The following is a 25933-nucleotide window of genomic DNA, read 5'->3' on the forward strand; positions in this document are numbered from 1 at the left end:
CATGTCCTACAAGGAATGACTTAGGGAGCTGGGGATGTTTAGCCTGGAGAAGAGAAGGTTAAGAGGTGATAGCCCTGTTTAAATACTTGAAGGGATGTCATAATGAGGAGGGAGCAAGCTTGTTTTCTGCTGCTCCAGAGAACAGGACCAGGAACAATGGATGCAAACTGCAGGACAAGAGATTCCACCTCAACATTAGGAGGAACTTCCTAACAGTAAGAGCTGTTCGACCGTGGAACACACTCCCTTGGAGAGTGGTGAAGTCTCCCTCCTTGGAAGTCTTTAAACAGAGGCTGGATGGCCATCTGTCACAGGGAGTGCTTTGATTGTTGGACTGCATGGCCCTTGTGGTCTCTTCCAACTCTATGATTCTAAAGTAATAGTGATGTAAAAATTCCACAATAGCTACAAGTTTGAGGGTACTACATATAAACTCATAAAAGGAGAGGAATACTTGCAAGGGTTCTCTTGCACTGTAGACATATCCATCAGTATAAATTCATTTAGTGAAACTTGGTGTTCATGATCAACTACTCCATCTGAAAATCCAATGATCAGATTAGAGTTCATTTTAGCTTAGTTTTGCTTCTCTCCAAGTTCACTCCTTTTAAGGCTACTTCATTACTTTCTTTAATCACTGTTTGCCTTTATCCTAAATTGAACTCAGAGGTTCACCCACTTCAAAGGCAATGAATCCTAGAATATGACTGTAATAGCATAGTGACAACACTAGGACCCAGAGAACCAAGTGAATACACCCCTGCAGGATCATTTCAACTCTACCTGCGTAAAATGGAAGGCAAACACAGGTGTAATTGGTGGAGTCACTGATGCAGGTGCCACCATTCTTGCAGCTGTTGTTGTTGCAGCTGTTGGTCTTCAGATTGCAGGTTGGTCCTTCAAATCCATCTGTGCAGGAACACCTATTGAAAGAAAAATTAGGGCCAGTTAACACAGAGATGGGAGATTGGTCCTTTAGGGGGTGTTTCAAGACTCTTCCTATTGAGGAGGAGAGTGAAAAGTAACCAGGATGATTACCAAAAAGTGTTCATACTCCAAATACAAGCAAGTCTCAACCTGCATTGCCCCAGTTTATATTCCAAACTTACAATGTTTACCCAGAAAGCTTAGCTCTCCCAGCATGCCTATGCAGCTGAGTGAGGAGGGACAGACAAGAGAATTAGGAGAATGTGGGAAGACAGTGAGGCTGTTTCAAGCTTTGGTGTTGAGTTTTAAGCAATAAAAAAGTGACTGGCTTCCTTTTTACCTTCCCAGACTGGGAGAATGAAAGTGGCGGGGGATAGGGAGAAAGCATCTGCAGTCTTGGTATTGCTGCAAGGGTTTCCTTTGCCTTTCTAGAAGGGGAAGTGTAAAGGGAAGGAAGAAACTCCTCTGTTGTTATTTGGAGGAAGACATTTCATTTCCTGCTTAGAAGGGAGGCATAAAGGGGAGGAAGAAACTGAAATCTTGGGGTTTAGATGTGTCTGGAAGGCACTTCTTCTGCTTGGTTAGGTGAGGAGTGAACACCTGGAATTTGTCTTCTTAATTTGGCAAGCTTGCCAGACAGAACACAACAGAAGATCAGCTACCTCTCTTATTGTGCCCTCTGCACCTGCTGCAGAAGACACAGCATGTGATGGGCTGCCCCATTTTCTCCTGGTATGCTTTTTTCCACCTGGAAAGTCTGCTGGAGGAGACACAGCAGAATAAAACAGTTCTTACCAGCTGCTGTGTGCTCCTTTGAAGGGAGCTGTTGTCTCATAGCAAACCACTCCAGACCAGCCCCCAAGCTGCCTCTTCTGGTCCCTCTGGAGAGTATCTACATATTTCTCTAGTCTGGAAAAGGTAAGCTCTGATATTTTACATTTTAAACCTCTATAAAATTGGTGGCGGTGTGAGTAAAACCACCAATTTTATTGCTTTTTCAATTCTGTTGAAATTTATCCCTTGATCGCCAAGGATTCCTTGGATTCTCCTATTTGATCTCAGTTTATATTGTGAGTCCAGAAACACAGCCCTGACATAATCAGTCTAGCACTGGGGACAATTTGTTTGGTTGAGTGTAGTTGGAAACATTCTGGAGGCCACTAGGTTGAGAAAGTTCTTGTCTGACAAAAGAGTCGTGGAATAGATGGGCTTGGTTGATGGGGGTTCAACAGTGGCACTGAGATGTGAGGAAAAAGAAAAAGACAGGCAAGAAAAGGGCACAGATATGAAAAGGTTTAAGGAATCAGGATTAAATGAGAAAGAGACAGATATTGTGTGTGTGTGTGTGTGTGTGTGTGTGTGTGTGTGTGTGTATATATATATATTTTCCTGCCATTCACCAATGGTGATTGTATATTGTTTTTCAATCTGTTTTTTGCATGCTTTATTATTATTCGAAACTTCCCTGGCATGAAGGGCACAATTATATAGCTATATATTTAGCTAATAAAATAAATCTATATCTGTGGCCACATTTGGATGCCCAAGTGAGATGAATGTATGAGCTCTGTCTACAGTTGTGCACACATCACACTGGTAGTGATACATATGTTCCTGGATATGTACTCCATGTATGTAAACAGCCTGTCATGTCAACACACATGATCTGTAAACAGATACTGCTTAGAGTGGGCATAGATGAATAAGTGTGCACAGAGTATTTGAAATGCTCTTGTATTGTCTGCAGCCTGCTCAGTTTAGAAGAGCAAGGAGAGGCAGACGAACTAGTGACCCTCCCTCACTAGCTGTATATTGAATTACTCTGTGGTCTGAAAGCCCTGCTACCCTTTCCTAAACAGACAGAGATCATCTCCCTGCCTACTACTTTTCCCAAAGGCAGTATCTAGTATGGCATGTGCAGGGAAGCAGCTTTCTCAACCCCCAAAGGACATTATGTGCTAGCTTTGAAGATGCTGGGTTGTTATGGTGACGGGATGAGAGGCCATTTAGCATCCTGGCAATTTGGGTACACAGACAGAGCTGGGGCCCCAATCTCTCCCTATAGCCTGTGGTTTATTTTCAGCTGCTAATTATGGTCTGTTTCCCAGAAAGCCGCCTACGCTGTACTCTGAAGAGTGGAATGGGAGGAGTCCTGGGAACAGAGGACCAACTATAATTCAAACCCCAAGAGATTGGAACAACTGTCAGTTCAGTGAGGTGCACATATTTCTATGATCTGCCCTCTTGGACCTCAGTCCATAGTTATAGAAAGAAGCTTTAAGTGGCCATTAGGGTCAGGGCCTGCAGCAGAGGTGAGTCTTGTTCAGTAAGTAGTGGAGACCAAGAGTGCATCTTTGTGCATCCTTGGATATCACAAACAGCCTCCCACCCACTTTCCACTTCTGATTAAGGGCGGAGGCCAGTATCTTTTCCTGAGCCAGGTTGGTTAGGGACAGAGGGTGCTGGCAGCCTTGTGTTGAGTAACAGAAGCTGGCTCTTGGCAAGCAATACATCCCAGAGCCATTCCAGATATGAAGAACCTGCCCATTACCAAACAAAGCCCCTGGGTATGTCCCTGCATTGCCACTCACATAAAGCTGACTCCATCTCCTTCATGAGACAGGCAGGTCCCACCATTCTCACAGGGCCCACTGGAGCAACCATCAACAGAGAATTCACAGTTTCTTCCCTGAAAGAAAGGAAAAAGAGGAAGCAGTTGCTCTTCAAAAATGGAACGATGATGCTCTGGCTGAGATATGATGTTTCTCATAAAAACACAAAGAACAAGGATAGACATGGGTGGGGGGAGTATGCCAGAGTCCCTCAAAGTTATTTTTGCAGAAAAGGGAAGGAATGCAAATGAAATGATCAGTCTTTCTTCCCCAACACTGAAAATAAGTGGCAACTATGGGCCTAACTACTTGAGGCAGTATATTTATTTACAGTGGTACCCCGGGATACGAATTACCCAGCTTACGAATTTTTCGGGATACGAAAAAATCCCATAGGGATTTATTGTTTCGGCTTACGAAGGTTTTTTCGGGTTACGAAAAAACCTCGGCGCTATGCCGCCACCGGAGGGCAGCAGAGAGCTATTTTTTTCCATTAGCGCCTATGGCAATTCAGGTTACGAAGGTTTTTCAGGTTACGAAATTAGCCGCGGAACGAATTAATTTCGTAACCCGAGGTACCACTGTAATATTCTACCTTTCTCCCAATATGAGACCCAAGACAGCTATGTATCTTGCCTATTCATGCTGGTAGTAATAGGCTGGGCTTGATTTCAAACCAAAGCTTGGGTGTAAAGCAAAATGCCCCTCACTATGTCTGAGTCTCAATACAAGCCCAGTTCTTGCCACCATCGTGCCAGTTAATATGAATGGAAACATACCAGTTTGAGAGTAAGCATTATCGTACATCTCACCAATAGCATGATTGGGGCTGCTTCTGTCATCACACATTCTTCTGCATGCCCTATGCCCGACCCAGCTTGCCTTTATTATTTATTTATTTACTTACTTTTTACTTTTACTTTTTAATGCAGTCCCAGAGTTATACTAATATGATTTAAACTTTAAAAAAAGAAAAAAAATAGGAAAAGATAATAAAGGAAACCAGCTTGTCTGGGAATAGTGAGGGGGAGAGGAGGAGACACTGACACCATGTGGTTGCCAATACTGGAACTGCAGCAATAGCAATATTTTGTACTGGAAGACTAGTAGGACTGCAGTGCAATCAGGAGCTTATTGATGTATTTCTCTTGCCAATAAAAAAGGATGCCCTAGCTACACTTAGGAGGTACTGCAGTTACATGTCAGAAGTGACACTGGGTGATAAGTATCATCCCAGGTGCTATTTTCCAAATGGAATTGCAGTTTAAAAGCCATGGGTAGGAATCTCCATAATCTCCTTTTTTGGTCCATCTAGTCTATCCCATGGTATGGCCTTCAAAAAAAGTCCTTCTTCTCTTTCCCAGTGATCCAGTCCTCTCCTGTTGATGCTTTCTTCCCCATACACATCACCCTTCTCACCTTGTACTTGCTGGAGCAGATGCAGTGGTAGGAATCCTGAGGACCTTGCTGGCAAGTACCCCTGTTTTGACAAGGACTGGAAAGACAGGGGTTGCACTTGGCCTGGATGGCTACAGGGGGAGGTCCTGCATACAATGTAGAAGAACCATCACACAAACAGGAATGAATAACTGAAGCCAAAGAATTACTCTTCTTCACTCACTACAGCTTTCTGATTTTGTAGGAAGGTTATGGGAGAAAGAGGCACTCAACATATAACCTGTAACACAGTATTAAGCATATACCTCTCTTCCTGTTTTTTCTCCAACATTTGCCCTCTGTGATCTTAACACAACGAGCTGAATATGATATCAGTAGCACGTCTGACGCTAAGAGCTGATATAAAAGTTCCACAAGCCATGCTGAAGCCTCACTAGACAGCATCAGACCCAGCGTTAGACCAGCATATATTTCCATCTATGCCTTCATGTCCCTATCTTTTCATTCCACTCACTCCAGCCCTGTAAAATTAGTGTCCACCCAGCTTTTTTTCCTGAGAAAGACTTGGAACTAAGGAGCCCTAGCTTAGTCTCATGTGGTGGGGTAAGCACCTACTGACTAAAGAACCATGATTTGGGAAGTAGATGTTCTGTAAAATGGTCTCATGCTCATGCCTTACTTGCCCCATAACTCCAGTAACTTACCTTGGCACTCAAACTTTTTGGCTGGTGTGGTCAGCAGCAGTTTGCCTTCCATGTCAGTAGGGCCAGCACAACGGGCAATGCCAGGTTCTTTGTAGCCAGTTTTGACCCATCCTGAGAGCCAGCGCATATGACAATCACAGTACAAGGGGTTGGCACCAATGGCTCTGTGAAAGAACAAGAATCACATTTTTTACACAACTATTAAAGATACAGGCCCCTCCTTCATGGCATCTGGTCACACAAATTGCCTTCAGTGGCCCTGTAACTGATCTCCACATTTTCAGTTCTTGGCTTTGAATCTTCCTACATACAGTGGGGTTGTTTCATCCTGGATATTCTCTCTCTTCTTTATCTTCTTTTCCCCCTAAAGGGCTGATCCTATCTTAGCTTCTCAGTACTTGATGGTAACATGTGTGTATTGCCTCAGCTGAATGTAATTCTGCATCACTCTTCATCTGAGGTTACATGCACTGAGCAATCAACAAGTATAATTCTCAGTTGTCTGTTGCCACAAAAGCAGTGTTTGTTAGCATACTAACATAATTTAAAATGTAAGCAAATTGAAATTGACCTTACTTGGAAAATGCTAAATCGGGGGGGGGGGGGGGGAATCAACTGTCTGGCAGCCAAGTGCCAGAATAAATGACAGAAAAAGCACAGATTGCTCCCAGATTCACCTCTCTGTGCCTTGATCATCCTTTTTAAATGGACCTAATGTGGTGCCTTATAATACAGACCTTTAGGCTTCTGGTCAATTTCCTTTGAATTTTTCTGCAGTAGAGGATAAGAAACCAAGCTTAGGTACCGCTTAACTTACAGCCATTTAGCCAGCAGAACCTAAGGGCAGAGTTAGTAAATATTACTTTTTACACTGCAACTCCCTGAATTCCCAGCCAACATGGCTAATAGGGTGTGGGAGTTGTAGTTCAAGACATAATGGCGCGTTACACACCGCCATAAGGGACGTCCTTAGGACGTCCCATTTTGAAAAAGGGGCGTCTCTTCCAGACGCCCCTTACACTATCACGGACAGAGTCCGTAACAAATGGCGGCGGCCATTCCACACGGCTGCCGCCATTTTGACGTAATGGACGCTCTGCATCTGCACGTCGTGGCCCGGAAGTGACACCATGAATACGTGCTTTGGCACTTGCGGCGTCTCTTCCGGGTTGCCGGAAGGAGCACGATTTTCGCGCTCCTTCTTTGCAGCGAGGAGGAGTTGCGCGGTTTGGCTGCTGCGACTTCTCCGCGCTGCAACCGGCAGCGGCCCAAGACCGCCCCTTTTGGGCGGTCTATAATGGGCTCATGTTTTCAAGCTCTAAGGGCTGTCTAAGTTATGCTTGCTTAACTTCTTGGGCACACTGGAGTGCTTCAAACCAAGTTGCTTCCTTCTGGAAAAAGATGCCAACAGGATCTTCAGCAACACTTACAGAAAAAGAGAACTGGACTGGTCTCTGATGATAGTCATCATTCTAAACAGTCACCTCAGGCAAGTTTGCCTGCCTTCCTGGTTTTCATATCAAAATGGAAATAGACTCCTGCCCACCAACATTCTCTGAGCAACTAAATAAGCAACTGAAAACAATGATGTTCCCTCATATGTAACATCCAGGTACTGTCCTACAGAGTGTCAGGAAGCCCCAAATTAGGAGTCAGAAGGAACGGATGCTCATTCTGAAGCAAGTACTCACAAGTGAGATAGAGAAGTGACATCTGCAAAGATCCCTTCAGGGAGTGTAGAGACGTCATTTCCATGGAGGGACCTACATGGAAATAGAAACAACAAGGGGAGTGGTGATGATTATATTGGTTCCTTTCATTAGTACCTTTACAAAGTTTGTGTGAGGAGGAGCATAATTTTTTCCACAGTTTGGGCAGGGGCTTGGGACCCATAGATATCACTAAAAGTATGTGGATCCTATATTCTTTCTCTGATAATTAAAGCACTGGTTTGTGGAAAAGATGACTTAGCATAATGTTCTTGAGAGAGCAAATAGCTTACGTTTCCCTTCTGCTCCCTTTTGATAGCTCCTTAAAGCATTTCAACAATCAAGCCACAGCCTGATTCCACAGAGGTGTGAACTTGTGTGTGAATGTGTGATAACCCTGCATTGGTGCATAACTGGATTATGGCACACAGAAATATAAGATACTTACAGCAGCCGTAGTGAACGGAGCCCCTCAAAGGCCAATGGGGGGATACACTGCAGGGCATTATAGCTGAGAATCCTGAGTGCTCATGAAGAGAAGAAGGAACAGTTCAGATCTTCACATACTCTTCAAAAACATCTCTCACACCCTGACTGACATGGCTGTCTGTACCCCTTCCCCTTCAGTCCTATTTATTTTAAGATTCTCTACTCAGCAATGAGGCATAATCTGCTTTGGGGGATTGACTAGAATCTAATCTTGGCTACTGCTGGCATCACATTCCAGATTGAGAATGCAGTATTATTTGGCATGAGTGTAAGATTGGAACACTGATAGTGACATAGAGAATGCAAGAACTGCTAGCCAATTAAATATTTTACTATAAACCACCCCTGTGACTCTGCCTTACTTCTAATCACTTGGTGGGTTTAATATTCAAAGTAACTACTATGAAAAAATGCCATTTATTTTTCAGACCATAGGCTAGAATCTTGTATGGGACTTATATATGCATAAGCACAGTAGTTATGGTGCTGTACAGTGAATCCACCTCATTCTGAATGAAAAGCAGCAACTGTGATTGATGCGAGGAGGGCTGTTCTGCTGTCACTTGGGAAGCAGCTGACTGCCATTTCCACCCCCTCCCATAAGCAATCTCTAGTGTGACAAGTAGAATCAGGACCTCATGGTAATTCCACTGGAGATCATTTGTGCAAGGGGTGGTTGGGAACAACAGACAGGTGCTTTCTGATCGGCAGGGAAAGAGATTCCTATTGATCACAGTGGCTGCTGCCTGGTAATTGGAAACTGGGGGACTTTCATGACTTTTACATAATTCCTTTAAAAAGGAGCTATGCAGGGATCATGAATATGTAACAGTCATTAGTAAATAACTCTAGGTTATGTATTAGCCACTGCTCAACAGAATTCTGGCCAATGTCTTAAATATTTTGCACATCATAAAATATGAATTTTGCCACCAGGACTAGAATCTTCTCCTTCTAGACTACAGTATAATCTGAACCCCAGAGTAAGTAACATGGAAAACATAGGGGGAAACCTCAAGATCTATAATTATGTGACAATTTTAGGATTTTAAAGCCAATATTAGGATAGGAACTGAAGAAAAGTTCATTATCATTTTGAGGAAGTCCAAAATACAATGCTATTTGTTGTGGCATAAGGCTTTAACAAATAGTATACAGGCATGAATTTGTTTCTAGATATTTGGAACCAGCATCTCCCATCCCATCTATGAGCATCTTCTTTGACCAGAAAATAATCTCAACTGATCTACAATATTTCAGTCACAGCCATATTTTGCATTTTTTAAAAGCCTGGAAAACATTTGCCATTTTAAAGGAGGCTTTTGTCTCCTTATAGTCTCCCAAACAAGGCATCCTCCTGCAAGTTGCAGTAGCACAAGACTCCCTTTCTGGTATGCCATCTAGATGCTGCTTTAGACACACTCACAAGGTGGTGAGCTGGCTCATATTGGTGAATGATGAGTTGCTCAGAGAGCTGATCTTGTTGTTGCTCAGATCCCTGTAAAACAAAAGTACCAGAGAGGCTCTAATGTCATTTGTAATTCATTCTTCCTTGTGCATCATATTATTCTCCTTTCACTTCCCATAACAGACACCTTCACATGGAACAATGACTTCACAGTTTGCACACCTATAAAAATGCATTGATATCCACAAATCTGTCATCTGCACAGTCCTCCTGTGCAGATGACAACAACTAATTCCTCTAAATCCCTTCTTGGTCTGTTCATTCCTGCTAGAAAGGCATCTTGATGAACAGTGTAATGAAGACAGAGAGAACTCTAATAGTCCAGATGCTCTGAAGATCACAAGGAGAACAAAGATTCTGCACAAAGCCTTGAAAGGTTATCTTTTCAGTCTATAGTTTATAGAATCCTCCAGCCAAATTATTGGAAATTTCAGTCCAAAAAGGAACTTGTCCCAGCTGTGCTTTCTAACCATGGTGTGAATCAGTGCTATTAATAATTGTGTTTCACTGCCATAAATAAACTGATAACCTTATGGTGTTCCTCAGGCATAAAGTAAACTCACAGAGAAGGAAAGTCTGGTGAGGTAGGGGCAATGAAGAAAAAATACCCCACAAAAAAGATTTGTTGTTGTTCTTGTGTATCCTCAAGTTGTTCCCAATTTATGGAAACCTTAAGGTGAACCTATCATGTGGTTTTCTTGGCAAGAATTCTTCAGAGGAGGTTTACCACTGTCTTCCTCTGAGGTTGAGAGCATTTGATCCTAACTAACAAGGCTGACTTGGTCAATGGGGTGCAAGTGGTGGGATCATTAGGTGGAAGTGACCATGTTCTCCTGGAGTTTGTTATACAATGGAAAGGAGAAGCCAGGCATAGTCAGACACGCATCCTAGGCTTTAGGAGAGCTGTTTTCAGTAAACTTAGGGAAATACTGGGGGTGATCCCATGATCAGGAATACTAAAAGAGAAGGGAGTTCAGGATCTCAAGAGGGAGATACTGAAGGCACAATTTAAAACAGTTCCAGTGAGGAAGAAAAATGGGAGGTGTCTCAGGAAACCAGGATGGGTGACTAAGGAACTTTCAACTGAGCTAAGTTTTAAACGGAACATGTATAAGAAATGGAAAAATGAAGAAATCACCAAAGGGGAATTCAGACAAATAGCTAGCCTGTGTAAGGGTAAAGTCAGAAAAGCTAAAGCGCCGAGTGAACTCAGGCTTGCTACAGAGGTTAAGAACAATAAAAAGGGCTTTTTTGGATATGTCCGCAGCAAAAGGGAGAATAAGGAAATGGTAGGGCCACTGCATGCAGAAGATGGCAAAATGCTAACAGATGACAGAGAAAAGGCAGAATTACTCAACACCTTCTTTGCCTCAGCGTTCTCAGAAAAGGAAAAGGGTGCTCAAACTGAGAAAAATGGAGCAGAGGACAAAATAGGTGAAAGTCAGTACAGAATAAGAATACAGGGATCCCTTGTTAATCTAAATGAATATAAGTCTCTAGGACCAGATGAACTACATCCAAGAGTATTAAAAGAACTGGGAAATGTAATATTGGAGCCATTGGCAATAATCTTTGAAAACTCCTGGAGAAGTCCCAGCAGACTGGAGGAGGGCAAACGTTGTTCCCATCTTTAAAAAGGGAAAATAAGAGAATCCTAAAAATTATCGTCCAGTTAGTCTGACATGAATACCAGGAAAGATTCTAAAGCAGACCATTAAACAGAGAGTCTATGAACATCTAGAAGGCAATTCCATAATCACAAACAGTCAACATGGGTTTCAGAGAAACAAGTCATGCCAGACAAATCTTATCCCTTTGATAAAATTACCAGCTTGGTAGATGAAGGGAAAGCTGTGGATATAGTATATCTTGATTTTCGTAAGGCCTTTGACACTGTACCCCATGACATTCTTGCAAACAAGCTTGTAAAATGTGGGCTAGACAAGGCAACCGCTACATGGGTTTGTAATTGGTTGACTGACCGAACCCAAAGAGTGCTCAGCAATGGCTCCTTTTCATCCTGGAGAGAAGTGACCAGTGGGGCCCCAGAGGGTCCTGTCCTGGGCCCAGTGCTATTCAACATCTTTATTAATGACTTGGATGACAGTATTGGGGGCATACGTATCAAATTTGCAGATGACACCAAATTAGCTAATACCCCAGAGGGCAGGATCAAAGTTCCAGATGATCTAAATAGGCTAGAAAGCTGGGCCAAAGCTAAAAAATTGAAATTCAACACGGAGAAATGTAAGGTACAGCACTTAGAGTGGAAAAATGAAATGAACAGATATAGGATGGGGGTCACCTGGCTGAATGAGACTATGTATGAAAGGGATCTAGGAGTCCAAGTAGACCACAAGTTGAACATGAGTCAACAGTGTGATGAGGCAGCTAAAAAGGCTAATGCAAATTTAGGCTGCATCAACAGAAGTATAGTGTCTAAATCAAGGGAAGTCATAGTGCCACTGTATTCTTTTTTTATTAATTTCAAATAAAACGTGTATAAATAAGACAAAAACAATTACTTACAATGATTTCTTTTACATTTGTTTACACTATACTATTAGTTGTATTTTCTTCATTAAGCTTCCTAAAGCTAAGTAAATTTCTCTCAATAATTGAAAATCTTTACAAACTGACTCTTATCTAAACTCTATCATATTTATCCATAAAATCCATAAGTTTTTCAGTAAGTATTCTAGTCCAATATTGCTTAAGCCCACATACACCTTTATGGCCACTCAAGTTTTTATTACCTTCCTGTATTCTGCTTTGGTCAGGCCCCACCTGGAATACTGTGTCCAGTTCCTGGCATCACAATTCAAAAAGGTCACTGAGAAACTGGAGCATGTCCAAAGGAGGATGACTAAAATGGTGAAGGGTCTGGAAATCATACCCTATGAGGAACGACCTAGGGAGCTGGGGATGTTTAGCCTGGAGAAGAGAAGGTTAAGAAGTGATAGCCCTGTTTAAATACTTGAAGGGATGTCATACTGAGGAGGGAGCTAATTTGTTTTCTGCTGCTCCAGAGAACAGGACCCGAAACAATTGATGCAAGCTACAGGAAAAGAGATTCCACCTTGACATTAGGAGGAACTTCCTGACAGTAAAGGCTGTTTGACAGTGGAACACACTTCCTTGGAGAGTGGTGGCATCTCCCTTCTTTGAAGTCTTTTAAACAGAGGCTGGATGGCCATCTGTTGGGGATGCTTTGATTGAGAGTTCCTGCATGGCATGGGTTTGGATTGGATTGCCCTTGTGGTCTCTTCCAACTCTATTATTCTATGACTTACCCAAAGTCACCCAGTGCATATCTTGTCACCCACCCTTAAAAGAACCCCCATATATTACTATAGAAGGAAGATTCTTATGATGGTTAGGAAACCTGAGACCATGTGATCTCAGCAGGAGCCATTTATGGACCCTACAGGAAAGGGTTGTTTTCTATTCATTTGCAGGTCAAAGGACTAGAAGACATCTGAGAAGGATCTAGGTTTCTCACTATCTTTGGCTGAATTAACCAGACCCTACTTCGATGGGTTCTACTTCCTTAAGTGTGAGAGTATGTCAGCTACAGCTTCCTTTGGAAATCTGCTTCTACAACCAAGAAGGCTACAATCTAAAAATATTTCCCAGTAATTAAGCTGTTTTCCTTAAGCCTCTTACCCTTCCCTAGGCTGCAAAAGGAGCACCTGCACACTCTCTTACTTTTAACACAGTTCAGAATGACTCGGATGACTCCCTTCAGACTGTTCTTTATGCAGCTCAGGGAGATAAGCAGAGTTTGCCATCTTGCATACTAGCTCTCTGGACCATCTTAGGAGATCCTCTGACTCATTACAGTGGCCCACACTCTTAATGAAAGTTTGCTTTTTGCATGTTATTGGCAGGACCCAGTGAGAGAGTTGGCATTTGGCTGTATTGCGCACTGGCCTTCTGTTCCGGTGTTATTCAAATTTCTTGCACCCCAGTAACAGTATGAGCAGCAGGTTCCTCAAAGATCTCCTGTGTTCCCCACCAAACCTATGCATCGGCCTTAGTCTGGTAGCACCATGAAATCAGTTGATCAACGTTCACTTACAAACAAAGTGCACCATTACCCATTTAGCTCTTTCCTGGGGCACTCTAGATTTTAATACTGTATCATTCTTCCCATAATTGCTATGAGTTGTACAGGAGCTCTGCCAGTACTAAACTATGGGCAAGTAGCAGCAGAGATTCTGTTAGAATCAGGGCAGCAGTGGGAGGACCAACAGTAACATCCAGAATGGATTCACTACCCCTGCAGGAGAAGATCCACCAGCTCCTGGTCTGAAAATTTTACAGACATCTATGAAGATGGGGCAGACTCATGGCCAGATGCTTAGAGAAGATTAGCCAGGAGCCAGGGACTTGCACAAAATCCTAGAAAGCTGGTAAAAATAAAAGGCACAATGCTCTCTTTTTTCCATTTCTTTAATCTCTAAGAAAAGCCATGGCAGGTTCTCAAGAGGGTGTAAGCGGTCATTCCCCTTTGCTTCTCAGGTACTTACACCAGTTGAAGGTAACGGAATGTGGAGAGCTGTCCAGGGACCAGGGTGAATTGATTGCCATCAAGGTAGCTGCAAGAGCAATGAAGGATGCATCAGAGATCACAGCAACAACATTGGAATAAAACTCAGAGGAGGAATGGCAAACAACAATCGTGCCCAAAGAAGGATCCAAAATGTAAGAACTGTAACTGCAGAAAAGCAGTGTCCCTGCCATTTTGTCAGTTGGACGGACAAATGGAGAACCATCTAAATGACTTGTACATGTAAGCTTCTAAGAGTGTGAGATGGTGGCATCCGTGGGCATATGCTATTCTGTGCAAAGTTTAAAAACTGAAACAAAGCTTGTCTCATGCTGCCTTGCCCCATTTCAGTTACTTTACTGCTATCTAGATGATTAATGCTATGGGACAAGGGAATAGTAATTTCCATAGGGAATGGCCCTTTCACTTGCCATACACACATTTTCCAAGGATAAAAAGATACCTTCAGAATGTAGTAGCCATTTGGATTTGGAACCTACTTATCCACAAACAATGGCAGGGCACATAACAATGGGAATTTTGCAAAGTACTGTGAATATCGAAGCTGTGTGTATCTCACTTGGCAGTAAGTTGCCAGCTCCCTCAATGCCCCTTCCCCAGTGCAGCGGAGTCCAGCCAGAATTACTCACAGCTCAGTGACGTTCTTGGGTATCCCTTTGGGAAGGGCTTTCAGGTGCTTGTTGCTGCAGCGGACAACAGTGTCTAAGCAAGTGCACTCCTGGGGGCACTGAGGGCGTGGGAAGCAGCTGGTCTCCTCCTGGCCTGCCAAGGGTCAAGCCAAAGGGTTTGCAGTAGAAAGAGAAAGTGAAATGAGAATCCTGATTATCCTTGTCTCGCCAGGAAACCCTGGATCTTGGTCTATCCATATATCACTATATAAAGTGCCTTACATTTTCCCAGGGGTCAGAGGCTTTGGGGGTAATTAGAGCTGAGAATATTAATCAACTGATGTGATGAATTCACTGAAAATAAAAAATAGGTCTTAATTGGAAAGGGTGAGAAAGATCTCTCTGGCATCGGTGTCCTCCTTATCGATTTACATCTGGGTCTTCTGTAGAAGCACTTTGAAAAAGCCAAGCAGCTGTTAATTTATTGTTCTGAACAGTTACCACTACTTCCCATCTTCTACACATCATACCATATTTGAAAGCTGCTATTTGGATCTGGTCCAATGACTTAAGATGATTCACCAAATTGTAAAGTGGCACTGGTTTAAATATCTCCAAATATTTCCTCTGCCTAGAATATTATATTTAGTTTAGTGGTTAAGTAGTTGATTAAATTGTCTTGCTTTTATCCAATTAATGGATTTAAAAGTACCTTGAAATCAGTGAAAGCCCTAATAGCAGTCCAGTATTTAATACGGCAGGACTATTTGCATCTATGGCAGAATTAGTGTGCTGTTCCAGGTCATTCCTGTCAGGAAGACAGTAGGCAGTGCCAGAACAAATAGACATCACTACTTAATTCAACCAAGATAGTTAAACTTCATGCTGGCACATTAGAGATGGCCATTCTGATCCAAGGGCAGCAGAAGTTTAAATCCCCCCCCCACTCCATGAGTGCTACATAAACACATTTCAGCTCTCATAACTTTTCAGAACAGGCAACAGAAAAGTCATATGAAATGCTTGGAAAATCTGGCTGGGGGATTTAAGGACCTTTATTCCAAAAAGTAATTTTTCCAAACTCTGCATACATCACTCTGCCCACACTATTATATCAATAGGTGCTGTCCTTCACAACGCTTTAGTTGTGCTCCCCTCTAATAGGTCAACTGAGTAGTCGAAGAAAAGTCATTTCCAAGAATGATTCCCTCTTGTAGGTTCAAAGGCCTAGAATATCCTTTTATACAAGTGATGGGCTATTCTTTGGGTATCAATTTGCTTTTGACCCTCCCATCTGAGAGAATGCCAAAATACCTCCTTTTCCATCCATATCCCAGCCGAAATGGTGATGGTTCATTTCTAGTCACCATTTTGGCTGGTATATAGATGAAAAAGAAGGTATTTGGGGACTCTGTGAGGGTATGGGAAGGTGGGTTTTTGAGGTTTTTTTTGCATATTTTCAGGTTTTGGGTATGAAAACTATGCTGAAAAAATAAAATAAAAGTCGGGACTGGAGCAGGAGGATTTAGGGTCTGCAAATGTGATCTAAGGGGTGCATGTGGTCCATAGGTTACACCCTCCTTACCTCTGCTTTATACAACCTGCAGTAACAGGCACTACACATGCTGAGATGTTACAGTTGACACTCATGCTCCTACCCCAGTGCTAATGATTGAACATGGGGCTGACATCCTCTTTAGCAATTACGGTCGTACATCTACCAACGTAGTGCCAGAGCATTGTGTATTGTCTCTGTGCCATTGAATGACCAGGAGCACCCCTAAAACCTACACTTCAAGCTGCAAGGCCCCCCAACACAGCCATTTTTGAGCTGGTAGAAAAAGGGTGGGTGGGTTTTGAGAAATGTCAAGCCCAGCCCTCTTCCTGTAGCTGAGTTCACTAAGATGTGTTATCATGCACCACCCAAATGCTCTTCAGCGACTCAGAAATTACCATGGAGGTGTTATACAGTTTAAAAGTTGAGTTTTTTGGGGGTAGCACTGGGATATAGCTTAGTGTCCCAATTCAGGCTCTGAGCCTGGAAGCTTTATTACCTACAGTCCACAGTTTAAATTTACAGTAGAATAGTGCTAGATAGAGAAAGATAATACAGAGCTGGACTAGAAGCTATATGTCTAAACAGGAATTTGAACCTTATTTAAACACAACACCCTACCATACTATAGTATACTGTTCCAGTATCAGAAACTGGTCCTTGTATAGGTCTGTGCAAGAGCCATCAGAACCACAATGCTGGTTTGCATTTTTCCCACCCACCCCCCAGCACCAAGAGCCTGTGAGTTACCTTCCTCACACCTGAAGTCGGGGAAGGCAACGTCCTGCAATGGGATTTGGCGCAGAAAATCAGGATTGTGGCAGCGTGGATTCCCAGTCACAATCTTCCTCTTGCGAAGCCAGTCACCCAGCCAGGCCAGACGGCAATTGCAGTTGAATGGGTTAGCCAGCAGGTTCCTAGATGGGAGGGTACAGTGTTGTTGTTGTGTGATTTCAACTTGTTTCTAACTTGTGGCACCAGTAAGGCAAATCTATTGTCAGACTGACTAGGTAAGATTTGTTCAGAGGGTTTGCCGTTGCCTTTGTCTGAGGCTGAAAGAGTGTGACTTGCCAAAAGATCACCTTGTGGGTTTCTTTTTGTTGTTTTTAGGACACAGTTGGAGGTGAATGGCACAACAACCCATAGGATCAAGAATTTCAAGTTTTCTAAGGCTAGATCCAGGGATTGAGGGGCCTTTTACCAAAGGGCTACTTAAAGTGATCTTCTGTGAACCACTGGTAGTCCATGAGCTGCCAGTCCACAAAGAGAGTTTCCAGAAAACCATGAGAATATGATAATAATACGGTATAAATATAGCACACTGGGGGCGGGGGGGGGGTGAGTCAGTCCATCACATCAGATAGTTTCAGAAGCATTGCTTTACAGAATGATCTCTGCTGCCTGTGCGTTTACATGGAGAAAGCAGCAGACAACTGTGAGATGCTTCTTTAAACTTCCCACCATACCCACAAAGTAGTGTCATATCAACACATTGCACAAAATTTTAAATAAAGACAGTGATGCTTGGGCCTGAAACTGCCTGCAGATTTTGGCACTACCAACAGGCAAGCTACTGAAAACAGAAAAGGGTTTTTGAATGAAAATTCAAGCGAATTCCATGATTTTTATTATCCGGATGCTCCTAAGGGAGGAAGAATTGTGCACATAGATATGTTCATCCCAGTTAAACGTCCCATGACTCACAGAGTAGAGAGGGACTGTAGTGTGTCAAAAGCACCCGGTGAAATAGTGCTGATTTGATTGTCATACAAGGAGAGAAGGCGCACATTTCGAAGCCCTGTAAAACTGTCATTGTGGATGCAATTGATGCGGTTGTTCCTCAGCATCCTGGGAGAGAAAAAGAAGAAAGCTTTTTCTATAAAATACTCCTTGATATGGGGGGGGGAGGGGGGTTGTGGTGGTGAAAGAAACTGTACTGATAACCCACCCCTGAAACTAGCCCATTATGCTTCCGTCATCCAGTTAGGGGCAACTTACAGTGTCCGTAGCCCATCAAGGCCCCGGAACATGGCACTGCGTACTGACTCCAGTTGATTAGCCGTCAGGTGTAACTCGCTGACTGAGGCAGCCCCTTCAAAGGCCCCATCCTCAATCTCAGAGACCTTATTGTTGCTCAGATTTCTGAGAAAACCAGGAGCAAGAAGTCAAGAGCAAAATGCAGGAGCAAGAAAAGAGGTTTCCCATCACAATTCACAGGAATAAGTCCTTTGCCTCAACACAGAGCAATGAAGAACAGTTATAGCACTTCTAACAAATGCCAAATTCATTTAATTTACTTAACTCTCCATGATTCTTCTATGAACCCCCTTTCCACCTGCCTTGAAAGTTTCTCATGCTTTAAGACATGGACCTGTGACTTTAAGAAAACTACATCTCCAAAACCATTTGTTTGATTGATTCTGCTTCCAGAGTCCAGACATGCCTGTGTTTGTCTAATCCATAAGAAATACCTGAATTGAGGAGGTCTTCAGAATGCTCCTTCTCCTACCAAACTCTCTCATCCCACCCTATACTCACATTTTCTTTAAATGTGGGAGCTTCTTGAAGATGCCAGTGGCCTCCAGCACTGTAATCTCATTGTTGTTCAGACGCCTTCAAGAGAAAGGAAGGACAATAAACATGCCAATAGGAGAGCACAAAGAAGCAATAAATAAACCACATTTAAGTTTCACTTAAAACAATACAATACCCATTTTTTCCTATACAGAGATATGAAAACTACAACACAGATGAAAGTGTTGAAGTGGCTTGAGAAGAATCTGAGGACTTAATAAAGATAAGGAACATTTCAGTTTATCTGTGAAATGCTTATGTGTAAAGTAAGTACAGCTCCCAAGATGTTTCAGGGACAAACTACACTTTGCATTTAATGCACAATACCACCTCTGAATATTTCTTGCCTGAGAAAACCCTTTGAAACTAACAGGGTCGTCATAAGTCAACAGGCGACTTGAAGGCACATAAGCACACACAGAGACAGCTGCATCTCTCCTCCCACCTTTTAAGCAGTGGAACTCCCTTCCCAGGGATGCTAGAATGTCCCCTCCTTGCTGTCCTTTAATCTGCAGGCAAAGAGGTGGGGTATAAATAAAATGATGGGGTATGATGACAATGATGATGATTATGACCAATGAAGAAGAGGAAGAGGAAGGAGGAGGGAGAAGACATAGAAGAAACCAAAACCACCACCACTGTGGCTGGGTTTGCCCACTGTGGCAAAGGAATCTGGGAAAGTGGTTCCCAAACTTTACTATGCCCCACATCCCTTGGAAATATTTGGTTAACGTTCACACCTCCTACACATTTAAAGATGAGGAAGTCTAAGTTCTAATTTTTAAACCACAAACTGAACCACATACAATACTGCAGATGAACCAATTGAACTATAAAAAATAAATTTTTAACTCAATGAATAAAATGCCATTTTAAATTGAGCAATTAGATTCTTATTCAGAAAAAAATTGTAAACTATTGTAAATTGTAAAATTCTCTCCTTTTGATTAAATAAACAATGAGACTGCTATCTGTGCAACGCAACCACCTACTACCACTCCTCAAAGTACATAAGCTGAGTGATGATACATGACTTGTCACTCAAGGACACAAAACACTCTTTGTAGCACCCTGTCAGGATCTAGGCACCCCCGGTTGGGAACCCTTGCAATAAAGATTTTAAAAACCCTTACAGAACATTTAATTCTGACAATTCTGGCAGAGAAACTACAGCTCCTTTTTTCAGACTAAGGGTCTATACAGTCATGAGGACATCCCTCACTAATTCAGTTAATTAATGCCCCTTCTTTCTCCTGGTATGGGACCCAAGGCAGCTTACAACAAATTAAAATAAAGTACAGTTAAAACCTATTTGATACAAAAGTTTAAAAAACATTCAGTAAACAATTATATTGAAAACACTACATTACAGCAGCTTAAAAACCAAGTAAAAACATAGCAAAAAAGAGTAAGAACATAACATAATTCATTAAAAGACCTCTTTCTCACAGTAAGCTAAAGGACTGCCTAAATAAAATTCATCCGCCACACCTTCTTCAAAGAGCTCTATCCCATTCTGCATACTCTCTGATACTGGGAGCAAAAGAAAACAGTTCCTTGTCCTTCTCCTCAGTCCCTCTGCAACTGAATGAAGAGAAAGAATCAGACAGGAGCTAACAAGAGTTCTAGATAGCCAGTGTGGCGTAGTGTTTTGAATGTTGGATTACAACCTGGAGACCAGGGTTTGATTCCTAGCTGGGCCATGAAACCCACTGGGTGACCTTGGGCAACTCACATGCTCTCAGCCTCAGGGGAAGGCAATGGCAAACCTCCTCTAAACAAATCTTGCTGAGAAAAACCCATGAAAGGTTTGCCTTAGGGTTGCTTTAAGTAAAAAATGATTTGAAGGCACAACACACACACAAAAACAACAGCTCTGCTCTAAACTACCAAAACAAGCACTTCCAGGACCAAGCCCCTTGGCCTGGAGGAAGAAGAGCAGGACACAAGGAGAAATGTGTGTGCTCATTGCACGCTCCTGGCTCTCAAGGGGGTGGGCAGTGGTGACAAGGAGCAGAAGGATTGATAGGGAGGTGGGTCTTGCATAAGGAGAAAAGCAGGGTATAAATTGAAAGAATGAATGGTGGGAGCATCTGCTGTAGCTTTGGTATCTAAAAGTTGTCACTGCTAACTGAAATGGCCCATGAATTCCTTCCTTATTCTCACCCTGAGGGAAAGATGGGGGCAAGAAGCTCACATGAGTACTGCAAAAATCTTCACTTGTAAAAAGCCTAACCAAGACATTAGTTTGTGTGGGAAGGTAGGACAAAGAGAAAAGTCATTAACAGGTATAGCAGTTGGACCTTGTAGAAGTCTGTAGGAGCAAATCAGCAAATGGAACCTGCCTCCTTGCTGCACGGAAGGAGAAATTTCAAAAGACAGAATATCTTCTTGCATTTGCAAGATAACAAAACCCATAGGGAGGCTACTGATTTGGAATATCAGCACTCTTAACATAATAACATCCGACTCCATAGCTTTCTCAACAGCCATATGGAAGGCAAAAGAGGACAGTAACCTGGGTACATGGTGAAGAAAGTAGCAAAGGGGTGAGTTTAATCCTTACAGTTCAGCAGTGGTCTGTGGGAGGCGCTCTGGGATCTTTGTCAGTTTCAGGTTGGAACATTCCACCACATTGGCTTCACAACGGCACTTAGGTGGGCAGACCACATCACTGTGGCATTCACTGTTTAGCTGATAATCCTCTGTACCTGCCAGAAAGAGAGAACACCCATCCATGAGTATATATGTAGACAGGTGAGGGCTAGGTGGTACTCTTATTAGTATGGGATGGGATTCCTCCTTTCTGAAGGCCAAAAATCTTATGCTGCCTGATATGGAGCAGAAAATGTCACCTATCTAAATCATACCTAATCCCAGGGGGAAAAAAGTACAACACGAAACAGAAAAACCTTACCAGCACTCCTCCCATCCCCTGGTAGTAAAAGTACAATAATGGTAAAGTAAATAACTGAACTATTTGTTTCCCTTTTTTTAATTCCCAAATCTACTACCATTAGTGGCTACCTCTTTCTGCTTAGTGGAAGGGCTGGATCTGTTCGTCTCTGTAGTTTGTCCTGCAATAGGCTGTTGGTGCTGTCTTGCAACAGAATTAGACAGCAGGAATTGTTTGCAGGAGCCCAACTTTTCTTTCCTCCTCCAAAGTACATCAGAAGAGTTCTGCTAGGTCAGATTAAGGTGTCCCAATACCCAGTATCCAGTTTTTCTATTATGTTCATCACTGGGTAACCACGTTAACAAGCCTCCCTAGCCCCTCCTAGCAGTCAGTATTTAGCAGTAAAATGCAGCCAGAAAGGGCTGGATTAGAGCCTTGAGATTCAAATACTATTCCCCGTTCCACTAATCTATTCCTACGTGATTCACAGACTTTGCATATCCTGGTCCTGCCATGTAAAAGAATGGAGACATTTTCATATTTACACTCAAATAAAGGTGCCCCTAGAGTCCTGTGGTAACTAGATGACCCATGTACAGAGATATCAGACCCTCTAAAATGGAATTAAAATTTAAACAAGCAGAGGATACACAACAAAAGGCCGCAGTGCCCATCACTGTAGCATGCTTATTGCTCACAGATAGGGGGGGAAGGTCTCAGGAGTGAAGGAGAAAAAATAATACTTTCCTCCCTACCTGAAACCTCCTCCCCTCCTCTGGCACTGTGGTGTATAATGCTACAGAGTTTGGAATTGGCTGCCAGACTATTATAAGCTGTTAGTTGTTCAAACTGGCCACTTTCTTCCCTTTCCCTTCCACCTCCTTCTAAGTACCCCTTCACCAATCTGTGGCTCAGCTGCTCTCAACATTCTATAGGACCTCAAAGTTACTAAACACAGGGCTTTATTTAATAATATTTTCCTTCAATTTACAAATTAACATATATCCACACACTGGGAGGGTCCACTAAGTATACACAGATCAATACCATATTGGTGATGTGGGTGGGTAGGTGGATTTGGTTTGCATGCAAATGGAGAAATCATGAGAATAAGTTCAGTATTGGAGGGAATTATTTTTCACACTGTTCTTGGCAGCTTCTTTTCCTAGACCTTACAGAAAGCCTAGCCAAAGCTCCACTCTAGTTCTAAGAAATGTGGCTGTTGCAACAACAGGAACGGCATATTGCAAGAACAGATACGGGTGGTCCTGTTCTGAATCTGTGTAAGGAGAATGCACCCACGAACACTCCATCCATGCCACCTTTTGCCAGATTGAACTGAAGGTCAGCATAACAGGCAATCCTGCAACCTCATTCTGTCAGCAGATGATGGACACCATGAACACATGCATGCAACTGACATGCAAATTCTAGCACATCCAAATTCTAATGTTTGCTCCCTTACCTGGGATGAAATACTGTTCCTTGGCTGTAAATAGAAATGTTCAAAGAGTATTAACATAAAAGCAGCAAAAGTAAGATACTGAAGGCTGTGCCACTCACCCCACCTCACCCACCCCCTTGCAAAACAAGCATGTTCATGAAAGGAATATCTATTTCACTTCAGGTATAGATAATTAAAAGCAACAGCATGCATATAAACTCTCATACACACACAGACAAAGGAAAATAGATGTATTATTCATTTTCTACTATAGGGTACATTTAACAAGAAAAGAGGTTAAACATTACAACAGTGACATTGACTGCCTAAGATTTGGTGGACTCTTCTTCTTTGGAGATCTTTAAACAGAGGTTGGATGATTATATAGTACTTTAGTTCTGTATTGCTGCATGGCTGCAGATCAGACTAAGAGGCTCGACAGACCACCCCAAAAGGGTGGGCTGGAGCTGCCTGTTTTTGCTCCCAAGGGAGCTTGCAGCAATTAAACCGTGTGGGTTCCCTCTGCACCAAAAAGAACCAGCTAAAGGCGGGTTCTTTTTGGTGTGTGCAGGCGCTGCTATTAGTGCGCCATTAGCACACTATGACGTGTCAATGATGCAAGAATGGCACCCCAATGTGCGGACACTGCGCCATGTTTGCATCATCATGGCAGTCCCCATCTGGATGGTGGATGCCATGATGGCGCCACTGTGGCACGCTAGGGCTCGGGAGTGTACAGTCACTGCACACTCCCGAGCCCTAATTTTGGCCCGAGGACAGCGCTTCCCGCCCGTCTGTAGCGGGCCTAAGTGAGCCTTGTAGTCTCTTCCAACTCTATGATTCTGTGACATGACTAATAATTCCAGATATAAAGGAATAGGCTTTTCAGTTTTCACTTTTAAAATTAGTTGAACAGTCTGTGATAAACAAATCCAGTCTGGTGGTTTCCACACAGAAAGGATTTTGGAACTTCTGTAGCAGGCTATATTGGTGGCCATTTGCCCTCAGTGTGAAAAAACCACTTAAAATGAAAAAGAAATTCTGGGTTGAATTTATGGCTAGAGAAGCACCTCTGTGGTTGGACAAAGACATAAATCTGAAGGGAAATTGCTACATCTGCCCCCCCAATCTTATTCATATGCAAGAGGCAGAATACCCCAATAAAAGTAGAACTACAGTAAATGCAGGGAGATGCCAAACCTCTCTGTGCTGTCCTGAAACCCAAATCAAGAAAAATCCTACAGTAAAAATACATTTAAAAGCTATGCATACGGGAGCAACGGAATTTCTTGCTCTTGATCTGTCCGATGCGCTTGTTGGCCAGGCGACGGGGGCTGGCACAGCGAGCTCCGCTTGTTTCAATAGGATTGGCACGCAAGAAGTCTGCCAGCCACTTCAGGTTGCAGTCACAGATAAAAGGGTTCTGAGCTAGATGGCTGCAGTAGAGGAGAAACAGGAGCAACTAAATTTATTCACGCAGGAAATTTAAGGCTTGCTCTGATATTAGATACTAAAATAACCTTAAATCTAGTGGCTGAAATGAAATTTCTGGCTAGCAAAATCCTGAATGCTCTTTAGACATCCAAGAAGGCAGATTGGTCCCTCTCTTGGTGGCCTAGACTAGGGTCAGAATGTTGGCTCATACCAATGGTTATGAGCACATCTCCAGGCTCTAGGACACAAAAACTCTGAGTTCCCAGTTGTTTTGGACTTCAGTTTCCAGAAGCTCTAGCCAACATGGACAAAAATAACAATTAGGAAGCCCATTTTCCTATCAGGATGACATGTTTGTAAAACTATGATCCTACAAGGCTTCGTTCTCTCCTCTCAGAGCTCTATAACAACTATAGGAACTTCCTGTATTTCCTCCAGAACCATGCTTGACTTCCCCTTGTGACCACAGCACTCATCCTCCCACAGAACCCTGTCCTCATCAAACAAATCCTTAGAGAAGCCAGCACTCACTCACAGGGTCTGGATGGCACGCAGGGTGGTAAAGGTGCCCTTGGCCAGGGTCTGGATCTTGTTGTCATAGAGTGAGAGCAGTGACAGGTTCTGCAGATCAGCAAAGGCATCTGCCCGGATGCAATTAATCTTATTGGCATTGAGGAGCCTAGAGCAAAGGAGAATGTCACACCAGGAAAATATATGTATATGTTGCAGTGGCAGTAGTGATGGTTATTATACACAAACATTCTTGGCCAACACTCACAGTAAAGGCTTCTACAGGTTCCACCTGCAAGTCACTAAGACAGCCCAAATCAACAAAACAAAGAACAATATGCCCAAAAGTATTGCTGTACAGTGGGCCCTTAATATCCACTGGGGTGTGGTTGCAGGATCCCAGGTGGATACCAAAATCTGTGGATGTTCAAGTTCCATTGTATACAATGGTATAGTAAAATGGTGACCCTTATATAAAATGGTAAACTCAAGGTTTGTTGTTGTTGGTTTTTTTTTGGGGGGGGGGATTGTTAAATATTTTCAAGCTGTAAATTGTGGAATCCATGGACCCAGAATCCATGGATACAGAGGTCCAACTGTAATGGTCAATTTCAAAATACTGGTGCTTCTCTTGATAAAGGCATATCCCCAAAGATAGTCCAAAAATACAGGCAGATCACAGATATCATGATTCCTGTCTGTCTGTCTGTCTGTCTGTCTGTCTGTCTGTCTGTCTGACTATCCATTGATCCATCTATCCATCCTTTATCCCCCACATATCCAAAGAATAGTGACAGAACAGTGGATGGGTGAAGGGCAGAGTAATGGTGAGGATGTTGGACTTTATCTGTGAAGACCAAAGACTGCATAAGAAAGAGGAGAGAGACCTAACTCATCCCCAAACAGCATAAAACTATCAGCTCAACCTTTTTAAGAAGACTCTCTTCTCAACACCAGAGTAAAACTCTTTATATGAAAGCCAACACACTGGTTTCATCAGTTTTCATTTTCACCATGATGAGGACTTTGTAA

General features: G+C 42.8%; 2 protein-coding genes across 4 annotated transcripts in view; one reads left to right on the forward strand and one right to left on the reverse strand.

The window, feature by feature from the left end:
• The window catches only part of ZFYVE27 (zinc finger FYVE-type containing 27), a 668411-nt gene that overhangs the window by 184902 nt on the left and 457576 nt on the right, over positions 1–25933 (forward strand). The window lies entirely within an intron of this gene.
• SLIT1 (slit guidance ligand 1) overlaps positions 1–25933 on the reverse strand; it is a 182393-nt gene that overhangs the window by 16025 nt on the left and 140435 nt on the right. Inside the window, exons 13-29 of the mRNA XM_042458788.1 lie at positions 24927–25070; positions 24230–24393; positions 22979–23002; positions 21184–21328; positions 18582–18656; positions 18042–18185; positions 17748–17891; positions 16794–16960; positions 14510–14642; positions 13840–13908; positions 9266–9337; positions 7799–7870; positions 7333–7404; positions 5642–5805; positions 4959–5083; positions 3519–3616; positions 784–923 (exon numbers count right to left, since the gene is read on the reverse strand). Coding sequence (XP_042314722.1) covers positions 784–923; positions 3519–3616; positions 4959–5083; positions 5642–5805; positions 7333–7404; positions 7799–7870; positions 9266–9337; positions 13840–13908; positions 14510–14642; positions 16794–16960; positions 17748–17891; positions 18042–18185; positions 18582–18656; positions 21184–21328; positions 22979–23002; positions 24230–24393; positions 24927–25070 — 1952 coding nt within the window. The remainder of the gene's footprint in view (positions 1–783; positions 924–3518; positions 3617–4958; positions 5084–5641; positions 5806–7332; positions 7405–7798; positions 7871–9265; positions 9338–13839; positions 13909–14509; positions 14643–16793; positions 16961–17747; positions 17892–18041; positions 18186–18581; positions 18657–21183; positions 21329–22978; positions 23003–24229; positions 24394–24926; positions 25071–25933) is intronic.

The sequence above is a fragment of the Sceloporus undulatus genome, chromosome 3 (assembly GCF_019175285.1).
Source record: "Sceloporus undulatus isolate JIND9_A2432 ecotype Alabama chromosome 3, SceUnd_v1.1, whole genome shotgun sequence".
NCBI lineage: Eukaryota > Metazoa > Chordata > Lepidosauria > Squamata > Phrynosomatidae > Sceloporus > Sceloporus undulatus.